The sequence below is a fragment of the Lipophrys pholis genome, assembly GCF_963383615.2.
Source record: "Lipophrys pholis genome assembly, chromosome: 14".
Lineage (NCBI taxonomy): Eukaryota > Metazoa > Chordata > Actinopteri > Blenniiformes > Blenniidae > Lipophrys > Lipophrys pholis.
The window spans coordinates 25989059-26012219 of NC_137633.1; the positions used below are offsets into that span (position 1 = coordinate 25989059).

Consider the following 23161-nt stretch of genomic DNA (forward strand, 5'->3'; position numbering starts at 1 on the left):
AAAAACTACTCGGCTCTTATTGTAACAGTAGGAAACTCAGCTTTGAGCTGAATCCTTCCAAAGATTACAAGGCGGCTCTGCCAGCGTTCTCTCATGAGCCTCTTCTTCGTGTTGACTTAACTCCACCTACTGAAGCACAGATGTGACCCTGTGTTCCCAATCGTCCCGGTCGGCTACAGAGGAACCGACACATTGGCCTTATTGTCTTGTGACGCTTTGCCTCTGTGGCGGCGGGCGTTCAGTGGGAGAGCCAGAAGCCCCGCGGCTCTCCTCCCTGGTGCCCGTCGGTATCAAACATTGTCGACTTTGACGACGCGGAGACGGCGGCGTGACAAGTGGCCACATGGCTGTCAGGGGGTCCAGCCGCAATGACTCAGACTGCTGAGTCTGATTTATTGCTTTTTCACACACAAAAAGAGGAAGCTCACATTGAGAGCAGCTCAAGGTGGGAGGCTGGACTCTCCTCCCTCAGCAGGACGGCCAGAGACGGTGAGCGCGGCGCGGCGCCGCTGTTCTCCCTGCATTCCTCAGAGCAGCAGGGCGTGTTCAGGCCGGCCTGGGAGCGTGCTGAATGAGGAAGTGGCTGTGACGGTCCAGGAGGCCGGGCGAAGAAGGCGTGGCCTGGCGAGGTCTGCAGCACGGCGTGCAGGTGGGCTGCATAAAGCCCCACAGAGCAGCGCCGCTCCGCTAATGGGACCGTCTGCACCCGGGACAATGACGCTGACACTCCTACTGTGGGTCCTCATCCTGAATGCCTCGCTCAAGTGCTCAGGTGAGTCAGCAGATCCTGTTACCTGCCCTCCGCACAGTGGCTGATTAATAACTAAAGGCTGAGCTTTCAGCTTCATGCAGAGACTTTAACTAGCAGCTTCCTGTCCTGGAACAACAAGTAGTACTGAAACAAAACAGCTTTTACTTTGTTTTCACACGTCGGCTCTCCAGGATGTCCTTTCTCTTTGTCCTGAACAAACAATCCAGAAAGTCCCCGTCTTGAACACTTTGCTCAGTCACTGGAGCCTGGCGCAGTTTGTTTCCTGGAAGCTCCATTATCTTGTAACGCTGCTTCACAAGACTTTTCATGTTGTGACACTTTGAGTCAGAAGAGTCCGATGCTGCGACTCGCACCCCAGGATGTCAGGTGACTTAGGTACACAGGTAGCAGTGACTCAGAGGAGCCGACTCATTTCCTCTGTCACTGGCTGGAAACTACAGCCTGTCGTCAGTGTGTGTGTGTGTGTGTGTGTGTGTGTGTGTGTGTGTGTGTGTGTGTGTGTGTGTGTGTGTGTGTGTGTGTGTGTGTGTGTGTGTGTGTGTGTGTGTGTGTGTGTGTGTGTGTGTGTGTGTGTGTGTGTGTGTGTGTGTGTGTGTGATACTAGAGACAACATTGAAAAGGAAAAACTTTGTTTGATGTTTCAGTAAAGACATCAGTTTGGCTTCTTGTACCACAATATTACGAGTACCACAATATTACGAGTACCACAATATTACGAGTACCACAATATTACGAGTACCACAATATTACGAGTACCACAATATTATGACTACCACAATATTTTGAGTACCACATTATTACGAGTACCACATTATTATGAGTACCACATGCAGTTTGCAGTTGAAAACAAGCTGAATCCATTATTGAAAGAGAAAGTAGTGAAACCTGAACGGAGCCTTGTTCTCTGGTGTTCCTGAGTTTGGGTGGAGGTGCTCCTCCACCTTCAGCCTCTTCCTTTGTTTTTCACGCGTCAATTCTGAGAAATGGTTTTAACAGAACGACCAGGATCTCTGTCGCCTTGATTCAGCTGCCGTTGGATTCCAAAATAAAAGATAATTAGATTTAATTTACGGGGCTTGAGCATCGCCATACTGCACTTTGAAATGTTTTTGTTTTCAAAGCTCTTCAAGCTCTTTTAGCAGTTTGTAGCCTTTTGAGGGTTTTTAACTTTTTAACTCATTTTAGCAGGAATTCTTGTATGAGACTGTATGAGTCTGTATGAGTCTTTCTGAGACTATATGAGACTGTATGAGACTGTATGAGTCTGTATGAGACTGTATGAGACTGTATGAGACTGTATGAGTCTGTATGAGTCTTTCTGAGACTATATGAGACTGTATGAGACAGTATGAGTCTGTATGAGACTGTATGAGTCTGTATGAGTCTTTCTGAGACTATATGAGACCGTATGAGACTGTATGAGTCTGTATGAGACTGTATGAGACTGTATGAGTCTGTATGAGTCTTTCTGAGACTATATGAGACTGTATGAGACCGTATGAGTCTGTATGAGACTGTATGAGACTTTCTGAGACTGTATGAGACTGTATGAGACTGTATGAGTCTGTATGAGTCTTTCTGAGACTGTATGAGTCTGTATGAGTCTGTATGAGTCAGTATGAGACTGTATGAGTCTGTATGAGACTGTATGAGTCTGTATGAGTCTTTCTGAGACTATATGAGACCGTATGAGACTGTATGAGTCTGTATGAGACTGTATGAGACTGTATGAGTCTGTATGAGTCTTTCTGAGACTATATGAGACTGTATGAGACCGTATGAGTCTGTATGAGTCTGTATGAGACTGTATGAGACTTTCTGAGACTGTATGAGACTGTATGAGACTGTATGAGTCTGTATGAGTCTTTCTGAGACTGTATGAGTCTGTATGAGTCAGTATGAGACTGTATGAGTCTGTATGAGACTGTATGAGTCTGTATGAGACTGTATGAGTCTGTATGAGACTGTATGAGACTGTATGAGTCTGTATGAGACTGTATGAGTTTGCACGGTGGCAGTACATTGTGTGACCGTGTTGGAGCAGCGGTGGACTGGTCACCCGCTCATGATGTATGAGCTCTTTTCAGCGCCTTGACTTTAACTTTGAAGGTGCAAAGCATCGAAGGACGGATTCTTAGTTTTCTCTTTTATCTCGTTTCATTTACCGATACTAAAGTGAATTTCGTGCATATTTTAGATGCATCACAAATTCCATTAGAGCTGCTCGTCTCCCCTGAACAAAATGTGAAGTGTTTTCAGCCCTGAGTCCCGCCTGCAGGAAATCTCTGCACGCTCCTCCGACCCTCCATGACCTTCACTGATAACAGCTTGTTTGTTTCCACGGGGGAAAGACGACGGTAAAACTTCAGCTTCTGCAGCCTGAAGGCCTTTCGCCTCGCTCTGGGGTGACCGAGTGACGAAACGCTTCAACCTCTGCGTGTAAGATTCAACACGTCTGATAGACGGACTGTGGTCTGCGCCTGAAGCTCAGTGGAGGAGCCAGAGGGGGCTTTTCCACCGGAAAGAACCAGGTGCTAGTTCTGGTCCAGGACCAGCCTTAGCACCAGTTCTTTGTCTTTCCACTACCAAAGCCCCGGCCAAACAGGGGCTGAACTGGTGCTACGCTGGCCACACATCGTTGCTGGACCAAAGAGGAGCCAGACTGGGCCCCGACGCGTCATCAGCTGGGGGCGGAGTTATCTCTGGAGTTATCTCTGGAGTTATCTCTGGAGTTATCTCTGGAGTTATCCCTGGAGTTATCCCTGGAGTTATCCCTGGAGTTATCCCTGGAGTTATCCCTGGAGTTATCTCTGGAGTTATCCCTGGAGTTATCCCTGAAGTTATCCCTGGAGTTATCCCTGGAGTTATCCCTGGAGTTATCTCTGGAGTTATCTCTGGAGTTATCCCTGGAGTTATCCCTGGAGTTATCTCTGGAGTTATCCCTGGAGTTATCCCTGGAGTTATCTCTGGAGTTATCTCTGGAGTTATCCCTGGAGTTATCTCTGGAGTTATCCCTGGAGTTATCGCTACCTAAAAGGCGGAAGCGAGGCTGAACCGGCTTTCTGAAAACTCCAGTGAACACGGAGCCCCAGAGTGGTTATAGAGAAAAAAAAAAAATAATACGCGTGGGAACAATATAATAAGTCGTTCCCTGAAGTTAATAATACGAGGGAATACGAGGGAACGGGATTATTTAATTCGCGTTCGCGGAGCCGCGGCTCTCGAGATGCTGCAGAGCTCCTCCTGTCAGTCAGCTACGTCAGATATAATCTAGAAGCAGTTTTCCTTTGTGTTTTTTTTTCATGGTGACATTATTATAACTAAGGTCACGTCCAGGTCTTGTTTCCTGTTCTGACCGCCGGCTGAGGAGCTGCAGCCGCTGAGCAAGGCAGTGTGCGGCTGCTCCGCCCCGCTCCGATATTATTTGCTAACCCACAGAACTTCTTTATAATAAATACTTTTGGTTCATCAGCAACTTAAAAACAAACTACAAACTACTGTAATTAAAAGCTTGGATTTTATAGAGCTAAAATGAGCCTTTTAACGGCTTCATGTGAAAGAGAACTTTAATCAGAGTGTTTACCTAGGTTACCATGGAAACGGCTGTAGAGCAGCGTTCTATCATTCTACACCTCCATTCCTCCATGTTGAAGCTTTTGATTCAGACACGTCCAGAAATAAAGTGAAAGGAGCAGAAAGTCACTATGTAACGCCCAAATGTTGAAAAATAAGACCCAAACTTATACAAGCGTTATTTTTTCCCCTCTATGTCCACTCTGGAGCTCTGGACTGAAGCAAGACGGACGTGAAAAAACACCAATAGAGACAAGAAGAGACGTAATGTCTTCTGGTTCTTTGGTGCATCTGAGGTTCTGGTCAGACTAAATGGAGCGACCCGGACTAAACCGATGAATATAGTCCGTCTCCTGGTTCCTGGATGAGCGTCCCAGTCTGGCTCCTCTCTGGTCCAGCAACGAAGAGGGGCCAGCGTAGCACCAGTTTAGCCCCTGTTTGGCCGGGGCTTTGGTAGTGGACAGACAAAGAACTGGTGCTAAGGCGGGCCCTGGACCAGAACTAGCACCTGGTTCTTTCTGGTTGAAAAGCCCCCAGAGGAGCCAGAGCGGGGCCAGAGTGGAGCCAGAGCGGGGCCAGAGTGGAGCCAGAGCGGGGCCAGAGCGGGGCCAGAGGAGGGCCAGAGTGGAGCCAGAGTGGAGCCAGAGGAGGGCCAGAGTGGAGCCAGAGGAGGGCCAGAGTGGAGCCAGAGTGGGGCCAGAGCGTTGCCAGAGTGGAGCCAGAGGAGGGCCAGAGAGGAGCCAGAGGGGCCAGAGGAGGGCCAGAGTGGAGCCAGAGAGTTGTTGCACCAGGAAGTTTTACAATAATTGACTTTATGTCTGCATTGGAGTAATTTTCTGTCGTAATTGTTTGGTTGTTGTGAAACGATAGCGTCTTTAATCAGGTCATCTCTGAGCCACAACGAAGAAAAATCTGAAAATGTAAAGGTGAAGACGCTGTGAGGTAGAGGAGCATCAAGGGGCCTGATGTTTCCTGTCACTGTTGGTTGATGTGTGCTTCGTCCAGAGAGCCGCGGCCCACAGTCTGAGGAGGAGCAGGATTACCAGGTGGTTCGACCCGTCAGACTTCACGCCGTCAGGAAACGACACGCAGAGGTACGTTTGTTCTTCTGTCACTATGCGGACCGACTCACATTTATAGACGATGTTCTGGTGGTTGTTTCCGCAGCTCGTCAGAGCAGAGACCGTTCACTACGCCATGACTGTGGGAGGGAGAGACATCGAACTGATTCTAGAAAAAAACAAGTATGTTTTCACTTCCTTAAAAGCGTGTGAGCGTGAAAATACCACGAGAAAACACAGAAGAGCAAATGGAAGATGGAAGTTCAGTCAGGCGTAACATAAACGGTGATTTTCTACAGATATAAAGAGGAAAATGTTTTTAAAGAATCAGAGGCCCAGAGGAAAATGGTTCAGCACATTGATGCATCGGTGATCAGTGTGCAGGAATGAGGCTGTTATGGTGTGGAGAGGCGTGAAATAACAGTTTCATTCATTTCCTATTCAAATCGATTCCATTTGACTTCCTGGTGTCCTTCGTCCCTCTGCTGTGTGGAAACACTTCCTCCTCCACAGTCTAGACCAACGTGCTGAACCATCTTGTTTACACTTACATTTCTTCATCTCTATCAAATTATTAGAAAAGCTGCGAACACGACTGTGAATCACTTTGTTCACTTCGGATGAAAACAGAGAACCAAATCAAACGAAGGCCTGGTTCCACCACAGCAGCTAAAACAATAAGCTTCCCTTCGGTTTACAGTCGGTTCACATTAATGTTGACAGTCACCGTAAGAACAAACCAACTTGGTGGTTTTATTTTGACAGTCAACGTAATAACAATCCAACTTGGTGGTTTTATTTTGGCAGTCACCGTAATAACAAACCAACTTGGTAGTTTTGTTTTGACAGTCACCGTAAGAACAAACTAACTTGGTAGTTTTATTTTGACAGTCACCATAATAACAAACCAACTTGGTAGTTTTATTTTGACAGTCACCGTAAGAACAAACCAACTTGGTAGTTTTGTTTTGACAGTCACCGTAATAACAATCCAACTTGGTGGTTTTATTTTGGCAGTCACCGTCATAACAAACCAACTTGGTAGTTTTATTTTGGCAGTCACCGTAAGAACAAACCAACTTGGTGGTTTTATTTTGACAGTCACCGTCATAACAAACCAACTTGGTAGTTTTGTTTTGACAGTCACCGTAATAACAAACCAACTTGCTCATTTTGTTTTGACAGTCACCGTAATAACAATCCAACTTGGTGGTTTTATTTTGGCAGTCACCGTCATAACAAACCAACTTGGTAGTTTTATTTTGGCAGTCACCGTAAGAACAAACCAACTTGGTGGTTTTATTTTGACAGTCACCGTAAGAACAAACCAACTTGGTGGTTTTATTTTGACAGTCACCGTAATAACAAACCAACTTGCTTGTTTTGTTTTGACAGTCAACGTAATAACAATCCAACTTGGTGGTTTTATTTTGGCAGTCACCGTCATAACAAACCAACTTGGTAGTTTTGTTTTGACAGTCACCGTAATAACAAACCAACTTGGTGGTTTTATTTTGGCAGTCACCGTAATAACAAACCAACTTGGTAGTTTTATTTTGACAGTCATCGTTATTACAAATCAACTTGGTAGTTTTAATTTGACAGTCACCGTAATAGCAAACCAACTTGGTAGTTTTGTTTTGACAGTCACCGTAATAGCAAACCAACTTGCTAGTTTTGTTTTGACAGTCACCGTAATAGCAATCCAATTTGGTAGTTTTGTTTTGACAGTCACCGTAATAACAATCCAACTTGGTAGTTTTATTTTGACAGTCACCGTAATAACAAACCAACATGGTAGTTTTGTTTTGGCAGTCACCGTAATAACAAACCAACTTCGTAGTTTTATTTTGACAGTCACCGTAATAACAAACCAACTTGGTGGTTTTATTTTGTCAGTCACCGTAATAACAAACCAACATGGTAGTTTTATTTTGACAGTCACCGTAATAACAAACCAACTTGGTGGTTTTATTTTGTCAGTCACCGTAATAACAAACCAACATGGTAGTTTTATTTTGACAGTCACCGTAATAACAAACCAACATGGTAGTTTTGTTTTGACAGTCACCGTAATAACAAACCACCTTGGTGGTTTTATTTTGGCAGTCACCGTAATAACAAACCAACTTGCTCATTTTGTTTTGACAGTCACCGTAATAACAATCCAACTTGGTAGTTTTATTTTGACAGTCACCGTAAGAACAAACCAACTTGGTGGTTTTATTTTGACAGTCACCATAATAACAATCCAACTTGGTGGTTTTATTTTGGCAGTCACCGTCATAACAAACCAACTTGCTAGTTTTGTTTTGACAGTCACCGTAATAACAAACCAACTTGGTGGTTTTATTTTGGCAGTCACCGTAATAACAAACCAACTTGGTAGTTTTATTTTGACAGTCACCGTGATAACAAATCAACTTGGTAGTTTTATTTTGGCAGTCACTGTAATAACAAACCAACTTGGTGGTTTTATTTTGACAGTCACCATAATAACAATCCAACTTGGTGGTTTTATTTTGGCAGTCACCGTCATAACAAACCAACTTGCTAGTTTTGTTTTGACAGTCACCGTAATAACAAACCAACTTGGTGGTTTTATTTTGGCAGTCACCGTAATAACAAACCAACTTGGTAGTTTTATTTTGACAGTCACCGTGATAACAAATCAACTTGGTAGTTTTATTTTGGCAGTCACCGTAATAACAAACCAACTTGGTAGTTTTATTTTGACAGTCACCGTGATAACAAATCAACTTGGTAGTTTTATTTTGGCAGTCACTGTAATAACAAACCAACTTGGTGGTCTGTCCACTAGAATGTTTGTGTTCCCCTGTTGTTAATGTTTAGAGCTCATTGTTCTCTGCTGTGTGTGTGTGTGTGTGTGTGTGTGTGTGTGTGTGTGTGTGTGTGTGTGTGTGTGTGTGTGTGTGTGTGTGTGTGTGTGTGTGTGTGTGTGTGTGTGTGTGTGTGCTTTCATTACTAAAACTAACAGCACCAACTAGTGGCTCAACATTAAAACTACATCGTTTTCAGCGTTTCCATGGATTCTGACATTGTTTTCAAAACATTGCTGTATGAAAACAAACATTTGATGTCATGAAAAGCAAAAACACTCGTCCTCATGCTTCCTGTGTTCACCTGTCCACAGTATTAGGCTCCTCCTCCTCTCAGTCACCTGATTCTGCTCTTTATACCTCCTGAAGAGCTGCGAATACTCAGATCTCTTCTGACCATCCAGAAACCGAGTACTTTGCTCACTGGCTGGTTTCCTGTCTTTTCCCCCCCGGCAGTGAACTCCTCGCCAGAGATTACAGCGAGACTCACTACCAAGACGACGGGACTGAAGTCACCACGGCGCCGACTGACATCGTGAGTGTTTGTTCTCCACTGACGAGCTCGTCTGTCAACCCCACTCAGAAACACTCCGGTGGGGGAAGGAGAAGGGTGACTTGGTGGAGTGTGTATTGTCGTGTAAAGAGGATCTGTTGTGACGTGGTTGCAGGATCACTGTTATTACCACGGGAGGATCGTGAACGACAGCCAATCATCTGCCAGCATCAGCACCTGTGACGGCCTCAGGTCGGCTTCTTCTTCTCTTTCTCTCCTTATTGTCGTCACCGATATGACAACCTATCATCCAAGCCTCTCATAATGAGATGAACTAGAACTCTCTCATGAACCACCTTCAATAGCATCAAACACAAACATAAAGTATTAGAACTTTTAGTTACTTTACCAGCAGCAATAATAACAATCCAACTTGGTGGTTTTATTTTGACAGTCACCATAATAACAATCTAACTGAGTAGTTTTGTTTTGGCAGTCACCGTAATAACAAGCCACCTTGGTGGTTTTATTTTGACAGTCACCATAATAACAATCTAACTGGGTAATTTTGTTTTGGCAGTCACCGTAATAACAAGCCACCTAGGTGGTTTTATTTTGACAGTCACCATAATAACAAACCAACTTGGTATTTTTGTTTTGACAGTCACCATAATAACAAACCAACTTGGTGGTTTTATTTTGACAGTCACCGTAGTAACAAACCAACTTGGTGGTTTTATTTTGGCAGTCACCGTAATAACAAACCAACTTGGTGGTTTTATTTTGACAGTCACCGTAGTAACAAACCAACTTGGTGGTTTTATTTTGACAGTCACCGTAGTAACAAACCACCTTGGTGGTTTTATTTTGACAGTCACCGTAATAACAATCCAACTTGGTGGTTTTATTTTGACAGTCACCGTAATAACAATCCAACTTGGTGGTTTTATTTTGACAGTCACCATAATAACAAGCCACCTTGGTGGTTTTATTTTGACAGTCACCATAATAACAAGCCACCTTGGTGGTTTTATTTTGACAGTCACCATAATAACAAACCAACTTGGTGGTTTTATTTTGACAGTCACCGTAATAACAATCCAACTTGGTGGTTTTATTTTGACAGTCACCATAATAACAATCCAACTTGGTAGTTTTGTTTTGGCAGTCAAAGCAAAGCGGCGTCACGCCTCCACCTCAGTAACCCCATCAGTTTACTCATTAAACAGATAAAGAGCAACTCGGGTAAAGATTTACTTCATTATCTTTTTACTGCGTACGGAAATAAACAGTTTTCTGTTTGGGACAGAGACCAGCCACCTCCAGGGACAAAAGACACGGGTTCAGGATTTTCCACCAAATTCAATTTGTCCTAAAACATGTAAATCATCTGGAATAAAAGACATTTAAAGACGTTAAACAAGAACTGAGGTTTCATGAAGGTAGAATTTAGATCAACTTTATTACTTTGTCAGCTTTTGCAGTGATTTTTGCAGATTTCTCTCTTTCATGGATTCCTGCTTGTTTTAGTTGCTCTGGCTCTTTACAGGCGCTCTGGATTTCCTCTTTATTAGAGCAGTTATAAGTTTTTCTCTCAATTATTTAGTTGTTCCCCTTTTTTCCTTTGATTTCTTTTCCCTAGTTAATTTTTTTGTTTTTCTTCTTTTTTCTCCCTAAATTTTTTTGTTTTCCTGGAAAGAAAATTGGAACAAGCAATTTTTGATTTTAGTTTTTACTGCATTCTAACCTTTAGTTTTGTCACCATCTCACCCTCTCTTGGCAGCTGCAGCTGATTCTGCCTGTTCCAGCTGGTTTAGCCTCTTTAGCTGTTTTTGGCTAAAAAGAGTCAGAATCAGTTTGGTCTGCAAATGAAATCATAAAACATGTTTATTTAATGACATTGTCTGAGAGCTGCAGGATTCTTCTGGGATGAGGTTGTTAAAGGTCTTCTATGTTTCTGTGTTTGATTAGTTGTTTTTGTTGATTCGACTCGACCATTTTTTAAAAACGTGTAACGTGGGCGTTGTTTCGTTAGGGGTTACTTCAGGACGTCGGCCCAGAGGTACCTGATCGAGCCGCTGTCTGGTGACGACGAGGGTGAGCACGCCGTGTCCACCGTCACGGAGAAGAACTTCACGCCCGCCGTCTGTGGCGTCACCAACACCAGCTGGAGCGACGACTTTGAGCCGCCGACGAGCCGCAGCCGCTCCAGATCGGCGGTGAGACGCCGCTGTCACGACACACTGCGCCCCCTGGTGTCAGATTCTCCGTCCTGCAGCTGCGATCGGTTCATATTTCGAGCCTCCCGACTGGTTCAGATCAACACGTCTGGGTTTTCAAGTGACAACTAGTGCTGTCAATCAATTAACATTTTCTTTGTAATTAATCGCACAATTTAAAAAAAATAACTAATTAATCGCACAAGTTTCTGTAATTAATTGCAATTAATCGCATTTTTTCTACTAAAGACTGAGGACTTGTAAAGAATATTTGTTCATAGAAAACCCCAGAATTAATCTCGACCCAACACACACAAACTATATTTAAATTTAAAGACTATTTTTATAACGTCCTTTTAGCTTTTGTTTTTTTTCTTTTCTTTCCCCTTGTCCCGTTCGGCAGCTTGGACAAACAATATGATGTGATCTAGAACCTTCTGGAGTCAGAACAGTTTTTACTCTTGAACAGGAAGAGACCTGGAGTCTCCTCCTGTTGCTGCTTTTATTAGAAGTTGGCATGGCTGCTGTACACGACCCGGGGGGAACGCTCAAAGAGAGAGAGAAGAGAAGAGAAGAGAGAGAAGAGAAGAGAAGTTGGGGGGATGGGGGGGGGGGGGGGTAACATACAATACCCTTGTTGTGCTACATATAATATTTGCAGTTATCACACTGATCCAAATACTTTACAACTGTTATTAGATTAACCAGCCTGAGCAGCTCTATCTAGACAGTAACATGAAGCAGGAACATGAATTAACAAAGAGGAAACAACAAAAGAGCAACATGATTTTGAGAGTTTGAGTAAATGATGACAGAGAACAAGAAACTTCAGCAACACCTTTCGTGAGGTGTGTGTGTGTGTGTGTGTGTGTGTGTGTGTGTGTGTGTGTGTGTGTGTGTGTGTGTGTGTGTGTGTGTGTGTGTGTGTGTGTGTGTGTGTGTGTGTGTGTGTGTGTGTGTGTGTGTGTGTGTGTGTGTGTGTGTGTGTGTGTGTGTGTGTGTGTGTGTGTGTGTGGCCGGAACTATTGTGGGGGGACCCGTAGCGATACCTCGGGGCCCGAGGCCATCGGGCCCGGACATCGCCACCCCTGTGGACGTTAGCCCCCCCAGACCCGGGGATCCTTTTAGCTTTGAGTGCAGGTCCAACACTTTCATCATTTGAATATTTCAAGAAACTGTGAACTTACTACATGAACAAAGTTGCAATAACACATGCACACACACACACACACACACACACACACACACACACACACACCTTGCTGTCTTGCTACCTTGGTGTCTCGGTGTCTTAGTATCTTGGTGTCTTGGTACTTTAGAATCTTGGTATCCTGGTATCTTGGCGACTTGGCATCTTGGTGTCTTGGTACTTGGTTCTTTGGAATCTTGTTGTCTTGGTATCTCGGGGTCGCATTCAGAGGGGGTCGAATGCAGATTCAGAATTCAGCTGCTGAACTTGATCGTTGGGGTAAGAAGGTTACCGGCTGGTCTCCGCCCTCATCCTCACCTCCAGTCATGAACTTTTGGTCATGACCTACAAAACAAGATGGCGGGTGCGTGTGGCTGGAATGTTGGACGAGAAGAGCCACACAAAAACTGACAAATGCACTTGCAACCTGATAAATGTCCCTGGTAATACCAAGATCAGGAGTCCAGTTTTGAAGACAAGAAAAGTACGGGCTTTCGAAACACTAGCCGTGTTCCAGGACACTTAAGATGAGGAATCGAACCAGTAACCCTGCGACTGGACCTCAACCTACTTCATCATTACGAATGATTACTCAATAGTAGTTGGCGTTTATCAATACATAATTTAGAATTTGATTAATGGTTAAATATTTAATTTAGTTCATTTCAAACCAAAAGTACATGAAAACACAAACAACTTAATTAACTTAATTAAAATGAAAATGAACTTCAGTCCTGACAAACTTTTCAGAAGCCAAATATTTGACTCGGTGAGTTTATAAAGTTTTTGTTTGTTCTTCAGGGAATTTCTATGATCCAGCAGCAGAAGTACATCGAGCTCTTCCTCGTGGCCGATAACCGAGAGGTGAGACCCAGGTGTGTGTGTGTGTGTGTGTGTGTGTGTGTGTGTGTGTGTGTGTGTGTGTGTGTGTGTGTGTGTGTGTGTGCTTGGGCAGACTATGATGTTGATGTTGATGATGATGTTGATGATGATGATGATGTTTCAGTACGTGAAGATGGAGAAAGATCTGACAGCATTGAGGAAGAGGATGTTTGAGATCGTTAACTTTGTCAACTTGGTGAGTGACCCTCGGCGCCGCCCTGCTGGTTGTTTCTGGGTGAAATAAAACACAACGTGTTGATTCTGTTGCATCATTTATTGATCAGCAGTGATTAAACTTCACTGTCTGGTGTCTAACCCAAGACCCATTTACCCAGATTATATGAACCCGACTTTGTTCAGGTGTTCACATTGTGTCCAAAACTAATTTATTAGTGTGTATTAAGAAAAATACCAAAACAAAAACACAGTATAGTTGAACTCAGACGACCACGAAGCCGGCGAGCGGCGGAGCAGCAGACCTGGACATTGAGACGGTTTCTCCCCTGCAGGCCTACAAACCTCTGAGGACCTTCATCGCTCTGGTGGGGCTGGAGGTCTGGTCCAACCGGGACCAGATCTCCGTCACGCCGCCCGCCGGCGCCAACCTCAACGCCTTCATGACCTGGAGGAATGACGTGCTGATGAAGAGGAGGAAGCACGACAACGCTCACCTCATCAGGTGGGAACGCTCGGATGAAATGTGACGTCTTTACGTTTGGTCTGCCGTCGTCTGTGCTCAGCTCCGAGCGTCTCTCGGGGGAATGTTCACGGTCGCCTCCTCTTTCTTTCAGCGCCATCGACTTCGACGGCGCCACGGTGGGCCTGGCGTACATCGGCACTCTGTGCACCGGCCATTCGGTCGGAGTCGTGCAGGTGAGGCGGGACGATTTGCGCTCACCTTGGTCATTTTCATGTTTTAGGAAAGTTTCACATTCACCTGCCACGTTCTGAAAAGCCGTGCCTGTTTCCATGGAAACGACAGAAACCCTGAAAACAATGTAGATTTACCTAGAAATGGTTGCTGTGTGAACGGGCCAGAGTTTATCCTTTTTTTTGTATTTCGAAGTTTGTAAACAGGACAAGAAAAACAAAAAAAATACCAAAAAACTAAACAATAAGGCAGGTCAACAGATGGTTAAACATTACGACACTTGTATATATATATATATATATATACATACACGAAGGCCACTGGTTCAGTGGATGCAATAAGTTCAAGTTCATCAAATCTTCCATTCAGTCAGAAACGCAAACAGAAATCTTCTCTGGATGTGGCTTTAAATCGGATTTTCATCCGTTTGTCACTAAAATCTTGTTTATATATATTTGATTTGCACACCAGACTAGTTTTCAAAAGGCTCAAAGGAACTAAAAATGGTTAAATTCCTACAACTGAACTGCCAAAAGCATAATAAAGGACAATGATGTAACAACTGAGTCTCTTTACATTTTTTAAGTGTAATAAAGCCCATAATGTTATATCTTGCCAATATTGTAATATAAAAATAAAAAATTATAAAAAAAACCATATTTGATCCATTATTGTATTGACATTTTGCCAATAATATAATAAGTTAATATTACATTTAAAACAAAACCTTTGGAAATATAATAACTGCAGGCAGTAATGTCATTTTACATAACTTGTGCTGCACTTCGTGGAAATGAAAACCTTTTTTGCAGGTTTTGTACAGTTTGCTATTCAAACAAAAGTATAGTGGCTGGGCTAGTACTTTTATTATTGTTACTACAGTATTATTGCAGCGTGTCACTGAGACCCTGTCTGATGTTTTCCTCTGGAGTTTTCCTCTGATTGCAGGGCCGGTACAGAAAGTCAAGGTTGAAGTTATTATCCTGTTTATGAGCTGCTGTCTTCTAGCTGCTTGTAGAGTTTGTAGAGTCACTGTCCAGAATGAACGCAGCGTCTCTAGAGGAACGTTCTGTCTTCTGTTCGCCCTTCCAGAGTCTAGGGTCCGCCCCACACTTTCTTTCTGAAGAGGGAGTTCTTATGAACTTCTCTCCCTGCGAGGGAGTTTTTCCTGGTTTCCACTGTTGCTTGTTCCATCTGCTGCTCTGGAAGGTTTAGTTGGGTTCTGTTCTTCTCGATCATTGTAAGAGGCTTTGAGATGTTTGTTGATGTGATTTAGAGCTTTACAAATAAAACTGAATTGAATTGAATTGTTGGTGACATTCCAGGGAAAGTAAGAAGTTTTACATGAAACCAACAAAAAACTAAAGAATTCTAGTGTTTAGATTCATATGATCATGTGGCTCAGTGGTGGAGCAGTTTGCTCCGTCAGCTACCAGGGGAAGCTGCATGGATGGATGGATAGATGGATGGGGGATTGATGGATGGGTGGATGGATGGATAGATAGATAGATGGTAGATGGATGGTGGATGGATGGATGGATGGTGGATAGTGGATATATGGTAGATGGGTGGATAGATGGATGGTGGATAGATGGATGGTGGATAGATTGGTGGATGGTGGATAGATGGTAGATGGGTGGATAGATGGATGGATGGATGGATGGATAGATAGATAGATGGTAGATGTATGGATAGATGGATGGATGGGTGGATGGATGGATAGATGGATGGGGGATTGATGGATGGGTGGATGGATGGATAGATAGATGGTGGATGGTGAATGGATGGTTGGATGGATGGATGAGGATAGATAGATAGATGGTAGATGGATGGTGGATGGATGGATGGATGGTGGATAGTGGATATATGGTAGATGGGTGGATAGATGGATGGTGGATAGATGGATGGTGGATAGATGGTAGATGGGTGGATAGATGGATGGGTGGGTGGGTGGGTGGGTGGGTTAATATATATCCATATCAACCCACCCAGTGAATAGTTGGATGGTTTGAGATCATTTGGGAGAAAACTCAGCTCAACAGTTAAAAAGTGTTTGACTCAGATCATTTCCAGCCGTTCGCCTCTAGAACGTCTCGACTTGTCGTCAGATTTCCTGCTTCGCTCCAGAGCTGAACTGAATGAAGGAGAAACCTCCGTCTGGACTTGTGATCAGTGACAGAGGAACTGGGACGGAGTGACGTGGTGAGAAAAGGAGGAAGGCTTCATGTGGTCACTAACACTTCCACTGATCTCCGCGCCGCCGCAGGATCACAATGACAGAGCCATCGCTGTGGGGGCGACTCTGGCCCACGAGATGGGCCACAACCTGGGCATGGACCACGACGACTCCAGCGCCTGCGCCTGCTCTGGAGACAGCTGCATCATGGCCGCCGCGCTCAGGTAAGAAGAGCCTTTCCACAGAGACAGACTGATCACCACCACCCCCCCACCACCACCCCACCCCCACACCTTTCACTAACCCCATGATGTCATCCAGGGGTTAAGTTAAAATCCATAGATAAGGAGACAGGAGGGACTTTTTGGACGTCCCCCCACGGTTTCCGTTTTAGCTTCTTCCAAAACTCAAACTGGTTTCACTCCAGTGTGACTTCCTGATTTGACATATTACCATTAAAATAATGCTGAGTCTGTGTTTTTCCTCCTCAGCTGGAATGTCCCGCGGACGTTCAGCAGCTGCAGCAGCAGCAGCTTTGAGAAGTACCTGCAGAGGCGGAGCCCCGGCTGCCTGCTGGACACACCCAACTACCAGTCGCTGGCGGCGCCGGCGGTCTGCGGTAACGGCTTCAGGGAGGCGGGGGAGCAGTGCGACTGCGGCACCGTGGAGGTAAACCACCGTCCGGTCCGGTAACGCTTCTAACGCTTCACCGAACTCTGAAGATGGAGACCGGTAACCGGTAACTTATGGTGTCGCGGACTCCGTCACGTGTTCCACATCAGACTATATTGTTATTGTGTTTATTCAAAACCTTTTTCACACGTTATGAATTCTTCATTCCGGTTCTTAGTCTTGTCGTGTGAGGCCCGCTTACCGTTGGTTGAGTTCCGGTCGTCCGTTTCCATGACAACGGCGCTCAGAGCCACTAAAAAGGCAGCTTCCCCCCCCCCGGCTCAGGGTCCGTTACACCGCAGCGCTTTGAGGTTTGTGTTCTGCCACGGCGCTGCTCAGAGTCACTGACATCACAAATCACCTGGAAACGGAACTTTTTGCTGCTACGTTGCCGTGGAAACATGAATCTAAACCCGTGTCAATGGGTCTTTGTTTAGCATGTTTCCCCAACGGATTCCCGATATTAGTCCCACTGAAGCTTCTCCTCAGAAATGACTGGAAGAAGTCCGATCACTGATTTCAGTGTCTGGACTCGCTCCACTTCGCCTCCTCGTGTGTTTTCTTTGCTTCGTCTCGTCCTGATGTTCTGATGAGATTCCATCCCGAGGCGTCAAAGAAGAAATAATCTGAGCTTTACCATTCCACATTTTGCTGCACTCGTCTCAACTTGACAGAAGACGTTGTGAAGGAGAACAAGACCGATAAAGACGTCGCCACTGGTTCCTGTCCAGACCCGCCGGCCTCCTCTGGTATTCAGAAACAACTGATCCACATCAGATCATCTTCACTGCAGCGCCGCGGTCAAAGTCCGTGTTTTACTGGAGTTTGTGATTGAATCTTCCAAGTGAGATTAAAGTTGAACTAAAAGGAAAATCTGATCGTATGAGTGGAACGTCGGTTTGGTACTTCGTTGTACCGACGTTCAGACGGTTCCGTTCTATTGATCCCACTGAGCGGTGTAGTGATGGTGAAGACCTGCAGCTCCCAGTCTGCGTTTAATCCACGTTATAGCGTTTTGTTTTTTAATTAGATGCATCAGTGACTCACCACACCGCCTTGTGGCACAAACTGGTATTACAAGAAGATGTTGAACTTTTCTAAACTCGTAGCTCTCTTTCAAATCCAGTGTTTCTTCTCTGACTATCAACCACTGACTTCTTACTTCGGACACAAACCTAAAATGTCTGAGCGATTACACATCATTCCTGTGATTTCTCATCCTTTCGTATATTTTTGAACAATTCTACAGCAAAATGAATCCAGATGTTCTTGTCGTAATGAAATAACAAAAGTATGATTAAGCACATTTTGTTTTTATGCTCCTGTGTTTTTAAAAAGCTGAGACATATTTTAACAGTTTTATGAAGACGCTTCACATGTATTTTGATGATTTTCAGGTCTTAATGTTAAAATGCTGACGTCTGGATCTTCAGCTTGACATTCACAGCTGTTTGTTTTATTTATTTTGTTTTTATATAGATATTCGTTCTTCTAGGATTTTGTTAAATTGATTTTTGTTTTTAATGTTGTCTGCTTTAGTCTTTTCTTTTATTGTTCATGTTTTATTGTTTTCTATCATTTAGTCCTTTTTTTTAAAGAAAAATCTGTTTTATTTTATCATTTTATTTGTGTTTGTAAGCCAGATAGCATTTTTTTAAAGAATAGTATTGAAATATAGAGTTCAAACATAAATCTAAATGAATTGTCTCACACTTTAATGCAATCTGACATATCAATATTATCATCTGATGATATAATCCCTGTGCAATGAATTCTCTATATTCTATAAATTCAGTGGTATTGATTGGACAGCGTGGATCAATAGCTGATATGTTGTGTGATCAGGAGTGCTCCAACCCCTGCTGCAACGCCACCAACTGCCGCCTGACGGAGGGCTCACAGTGTGCGGAGGGAGAGTGCTGCGACAACTGCAAGGTCAGAAATCCAACCTTCCCTCTGCCTCCATCATGAGCTCTGACTATCTGCTGCCCTCTAGTGGCTGTCTGGTATATTGGCCTCCCACGCAGTACTTTGCTTTCCAGTCATCTTGGATACTTTAAACACAAACTCTGGTCGAGCTACTTTTCCATTCAGATCAATACTTTATTCATAAATCTCCTTTCGGACGAGTGAAATGTAAAGTGAAGATCCTTCCAGTCAGAACCTGGATAAAAACATAGATAAAGTTCAGGTAAACATCCGTGTTCAATTCAACTCACTTTGACTTTAACAACTAAATCCATTCAGTACTTTTACAGAGAAAGAAACAAACAATCCTACCTGCTTCCTGTAGCTCTGTATTCTGTCGCTCTGTAGCCTGTCGCTCTGTATTCTGTAGCCTGTAGCCCTGTAGCTCTATAGCTCTGGGGCCTGTAGCTCTGTATTCTGTAGCCTGTAGCTCTGTAGCCCTGTGGCTCTGTATTCTGTAGCTCTGTATTCTGTAGCTCTGTAGCCCTGTGGCTCTGTATTCTGTAGCCTGTAGCTATGTAGCCTGTAGCTCTATAGCTCTGGAGCCTGTTGCTCTGGAACCTGTAGCTCTGGAGCCTGTAGCTCTGTGGCATGTAGCTCTGAAGCTCTGTAGCCTATAGCTCTGAAGCTCTGTAGCCTGGAGCTCTGCAGCCTGCAGCTCTGTAACCTATAGCACTGGAGCCTGTAGCTCTGTGGACTGTAGCTCTGAAGCTCTGTAGCCTGCAGCTCTGTAGCCTGTAGCTCTGTAACCTATAGCTCTGTAGCCTGTAGCTCTGGAGCTTTGCAGCCTGCAGCTCTGTAACCTATAGCTCTATAGCCTGTAGCACTGGAGCTCTGTAGCCCGTAGCTCTGTAACCTATAGCTTTGAAGCTCTGTAGCCTGTAGCTCTGGAGCTCTGCAGCTGTGTAGCCTATAGCTTTGAAGCTCTGGAGCCTGTAGCACTGGAGCTCGGTAGCCTGCAGCTCTGTAGCCTGTGGGAGGGGGAGGGGGAGGTTTCACTCTTCTGAATTGAAACATCATTGATGTTCATGTTTTTTGTTTCTATGTAAAATTGGAAAAGAAACAATAAAAAGACCTTGACAAAAACAAAAAGGCGTTTGAGTCGCAGACCTTCCACTTCCTGTTGGCGAGGAGCTGCTCTGTGTTTTACTTTCAATCTGATCTCTGCCATCAGATCTCGCCTCGCACCAAAGAGTGCCGCAGGAAGCAGGACGAGTGTGACCTGGCGGAGTTCTGCGATGGGAAGAGCACCGTCTGCCCCGAGGACGTGTTCGCCGTCAACGGCCTCCCGTGTGACGGCGGGCTGGGCTACTGCTACAACGGCCAGTGTCCGCAGAGGGCGGGCCAGTGCGTGAAGATGTACGGCCCCAGTGAGTGGCCCGCCTCCGTCGCCGCTCCGCCGCTGCTCCGTCACCGCTCCACCGCTCTGTTGTTGCCGCACCGCTCCGTCACTCCATCGCCCTACCGCGGCCTCCACTGCCGCCTACGCTGCCCCCTCCGCTGCCACCCCACCACTCTATTGTCCCATCGCCCCACCGTCGCTCCATCGCCCCATCGTCACTACATCACCCCACCACCGCCCCCCCGTCCATCACCCCACCGCTCCAATGCTCCGTCACCCCACCGCTCCAACGCTCCGTCGCTCTGTCACCCCACCGCTGTCCCACCGCTCCCTCACCCCACTGCCGTCCCACCTGTCCGTCGCTCCATCGCCCTACCGCTTCGTCGCTCCATCAACCCACCGCTTCGTCGCTCCATCAACCTACCGCCGCCCAACCGCTCCGTCGCCCCACCACTCCTTCGCCTCCTCCGTCACTCCATTGCCCCGCCCCCTCTGCCTCCCCGCTGCCACCCCGCTGCCTTTTCCATCCCACCCCGTCGCCCCGCTGCTCCATCGCCCCGCCGCTCTGTCGCCCCACCGCCACTCCATCGCCCCATCGCCGCTCCGTCGTCTCCTCCGTTGCCCCATCGGCCCTCCGTTGCCCTGCTGCTCCGTCGCCTCCTCCGTCGCTCAATAGCCCCACCGCTCTGTCGCCGCTCTGTCGCCGCCCCACCACCTCCGCCATTCTGCCCCGTCGCCCCTCCGTTGCCCTGCCGCCCTGCTGCCCCGTCGCCTCCACCTGGAACTCTGGTCAGAACCGATGTGTGACTTGATTATTTGTGTGATCAGACGCCGTGGAAGCCCGCCAGAGCTGTTTCAACCAGAACACCAGAGGAGTTTACTACGGCTTCTGCAGGCGTCCGTCCAAGAACGTCTACGTCCCCTGTCAGCAGGAGTGAGTCGCTCACCGACACGTCACCTGTCTGGAGTCCAGAGGTCTGAAACTAACACCTTCCTTTCAGAGACAAGTTCTGTGGGAAACTCTTCTGCCACGACGGGAACGAAAACCCAAACTACGGCCGGATGGTGCGAGTGGGCGACTGCAAGGCGGCGTTCTTCGAAGACCACACCAAAGACTTCGGTCAGGTGGATCCCGGGACCAAGTGTGGAGACGGAAAGGTGACGAGACAGGAACCGTTCACATTAGAACCGATACGGTACCGATACCCAGTACCTGAGAATCACTTGGGAATAGATACCAGGGTACCTGAGAATCAATACTGGTTCCTGGAAATTCGATACCGGTACCTGGGAATCGATACCAGTACTCAATGGTCTTGATTTTTGGTACTTTTGTGTGCTTATGCGGTAATAAATGTTAATTTGTTTAATAATAAAATCTCAAAATGTTTCAATTTAACATATGAATTTCTCAGCGCTAAACCAGGAGCTTCCTCGGATTAGAAGTATTCTAATATAATATATTATGTGGGCCTTGCACGTCACCTCAGAAATATTCTGAGCATAATCTGCATTGTGTTTTGAAAAGTGGAGCCGTACCTCTGAGTGTTTTCCAGCAGCCATGCTTCTTCAATTCACTGGCACGTTCAAGCCCGACTCAGAAAATCTTTCTCTTCCTCTTTCAGTCACAAGGAGGCGCTTAGGTACCGAAACATGCTATCATTTTATTTTATGTGAATTGGTACTCTTCACACACCACTAGGTCAGTACCTATAAAAGTACTGAATTCAGTACCGTCCCTAAAGGTGTATGACGCAAAAGAAAAAAAAAAAACTCCGGTTTCTATTTGGTGGCATAGCAGCTTTCTATTGTTGTACAGTGACATCTAGTGGCACCACATGGTATTTATTTATATATAGAAGTCATCTCCTAATACAAGCAGGCAAACAAGTGAAAAAGTCACTAATATTCTGACAAATACGATAAAGTTTGGAAATGATTTTCCTCAATAAATCCTAAAGTCGGAGCTGAAAACTTTTGGTCATAAAAGCTACAAAAGGAAAGAAGGAAGAAGCATCAAGTTTCATCGGGTGAAATGGTGACGGGCAGTACTGCTACGTACCGACAGTAATGCCACGTACCGGCAGTAATGCCACGTACCGACAGTAATGCCACGTACCGGCAGTAATGCTACGTACCGACAGTAATGCCACGTACCGGCAGTAATGCTACGTACCGGCAGTAATGCCACGTACCGGCAGTAATGCCACGTACCGACAGTAATGCCACGTACCGGCAGTAATGCTACGTACCGACAGTAATGCCACGTACCGACAGTAATGCCACGTACCGACAGTAATGCTACGTACCGACAGTAATGCCACGTACCGACAGTAATGCCACGTACCGACAGTACTGCTACATACCGACAGTAATGCTACGTACCTGCAGTAATGCTACGCACTGGCATAATGCTACGTACCGACAGTAATGCTACGTACCTGCAGTAATGCTACGCACTGGCATAATGCTACGTACCGACAGTAATGCTACGTACATGCAGTAATGCCACGTACCGACAGTAATGCTATGTACCGGCATAATGCCACGTACCTGCAGTAATGCTACATACCGGCAGTAATGCTATGCACCGGCAGTAATGCTACGCACTGGCATAATGCTACGTACCGGCAGTAATGCTACGTACCGGCAGTAATGCTACGTACCGACAGTAATGCTACGCACTGGCATAATGCTACGTACCTGCAGTAATGCTACGTACCTGCAGTAATGCTACGTACGACGCTAATTGCTGACCTTGTTTTTCACTGTGTTGTTTGAAGCCAGAGACTCTGTCAATCTCACCTGTGTGACTGCGGTGTTTCAGGTGTGCAGCCAGAACGAGTGTGTGGATCTGGAGGCGGCGTACAGGAACGTGAACTGCTCGTCCAGATGCCCCGGCCACGCCGTGAGTACCGCCATCGTCCTGCTCCTCCTCACGGCGCCGGGGCTCAGCGGCTCTTTACCATCGGATTCAATCAGACTCAATCACTCAGGACATTCACACAACTTAAAGAGACAGGATTCATACTTTCAAACTAGTTTGATTTGTGGCTGATAAATCATTTTAAAAACTCTAACAAGCTAATCAGCTTGTGGTTTC

The 23161-nt window shown here is 45.6% G+C and overlaps 1 protein-coding gene across 4 annotated transcripts in view; it reads left to right on the forward strand.

The window, feature by feature from the left end:
- Window positions 1-432: 432 nt before the first annotated feature.
- LOC308119942 (zinc metalloproteinase-disintegrin-like berythractivase) overlaps window positions 433-23161 on the forward strand; it is a 33443-nt gene continuing 10714 nt past the window's right edge. The window contains exons 1-17 of one of the 4 annotated variants that reach the window (XM_080480254.1): window positions 433-772; window positions 5351-5439; window positions 5513-5589; window positions 8703-8781; window positions 8915-8991; window positions 10775-10958; window positions 12949-13011; window positions 13154-13225; window positions 13539-13708; window positions 13821-13902; window positions 16167-16300; window positions 16568-16745; window positions 18594-18683; window positions 19891-20086; window positions 20887-20992; window positions 21060-21216; window positions 22886-22966. In XM_080480254.1, coding sequence (XP_080336380.1) covers window positions 691-772; window positions 5351-5439; window positions 5513-5589; window positions 8703-8781; window positions 8915-8991; window positions 10775-10958; window positions 12949-13011; window positions 13154-13225; window positions 13539-13708; window positions 13821-13902; window positions 16167-16300; window positions 16568-16745; window positions 18594-18683; window positions 19891-20086; window positions 20887-20992; window positions 21060-21216; window positions 22886-22966 — 1917 coding nt within the window. In that variant the 5' untranslated portion in view covers window positions 433-690. The remainder of the gene's footprint in view (window positions 773-5350; window positions 5440-5512; window positions 5590-8702; window positions 8782-8914; window positions 8992-10774; window positions 10959-12948; window positions 13012-13153; window positions 13226-13538; window positions 13709-13820; window positions 13903-16166; window positions 16301-16567; window positions 16746-18593; window positions 18684-19890; window positions 20087-20886; window positions 20993-21059; window positions 21217-22885; window positions 22967-23161) is intronic. The other 3 variants (XM_080480253.1, XM_080480256.1, XM_080480255.1) reach the window with 3 other exon arrangements.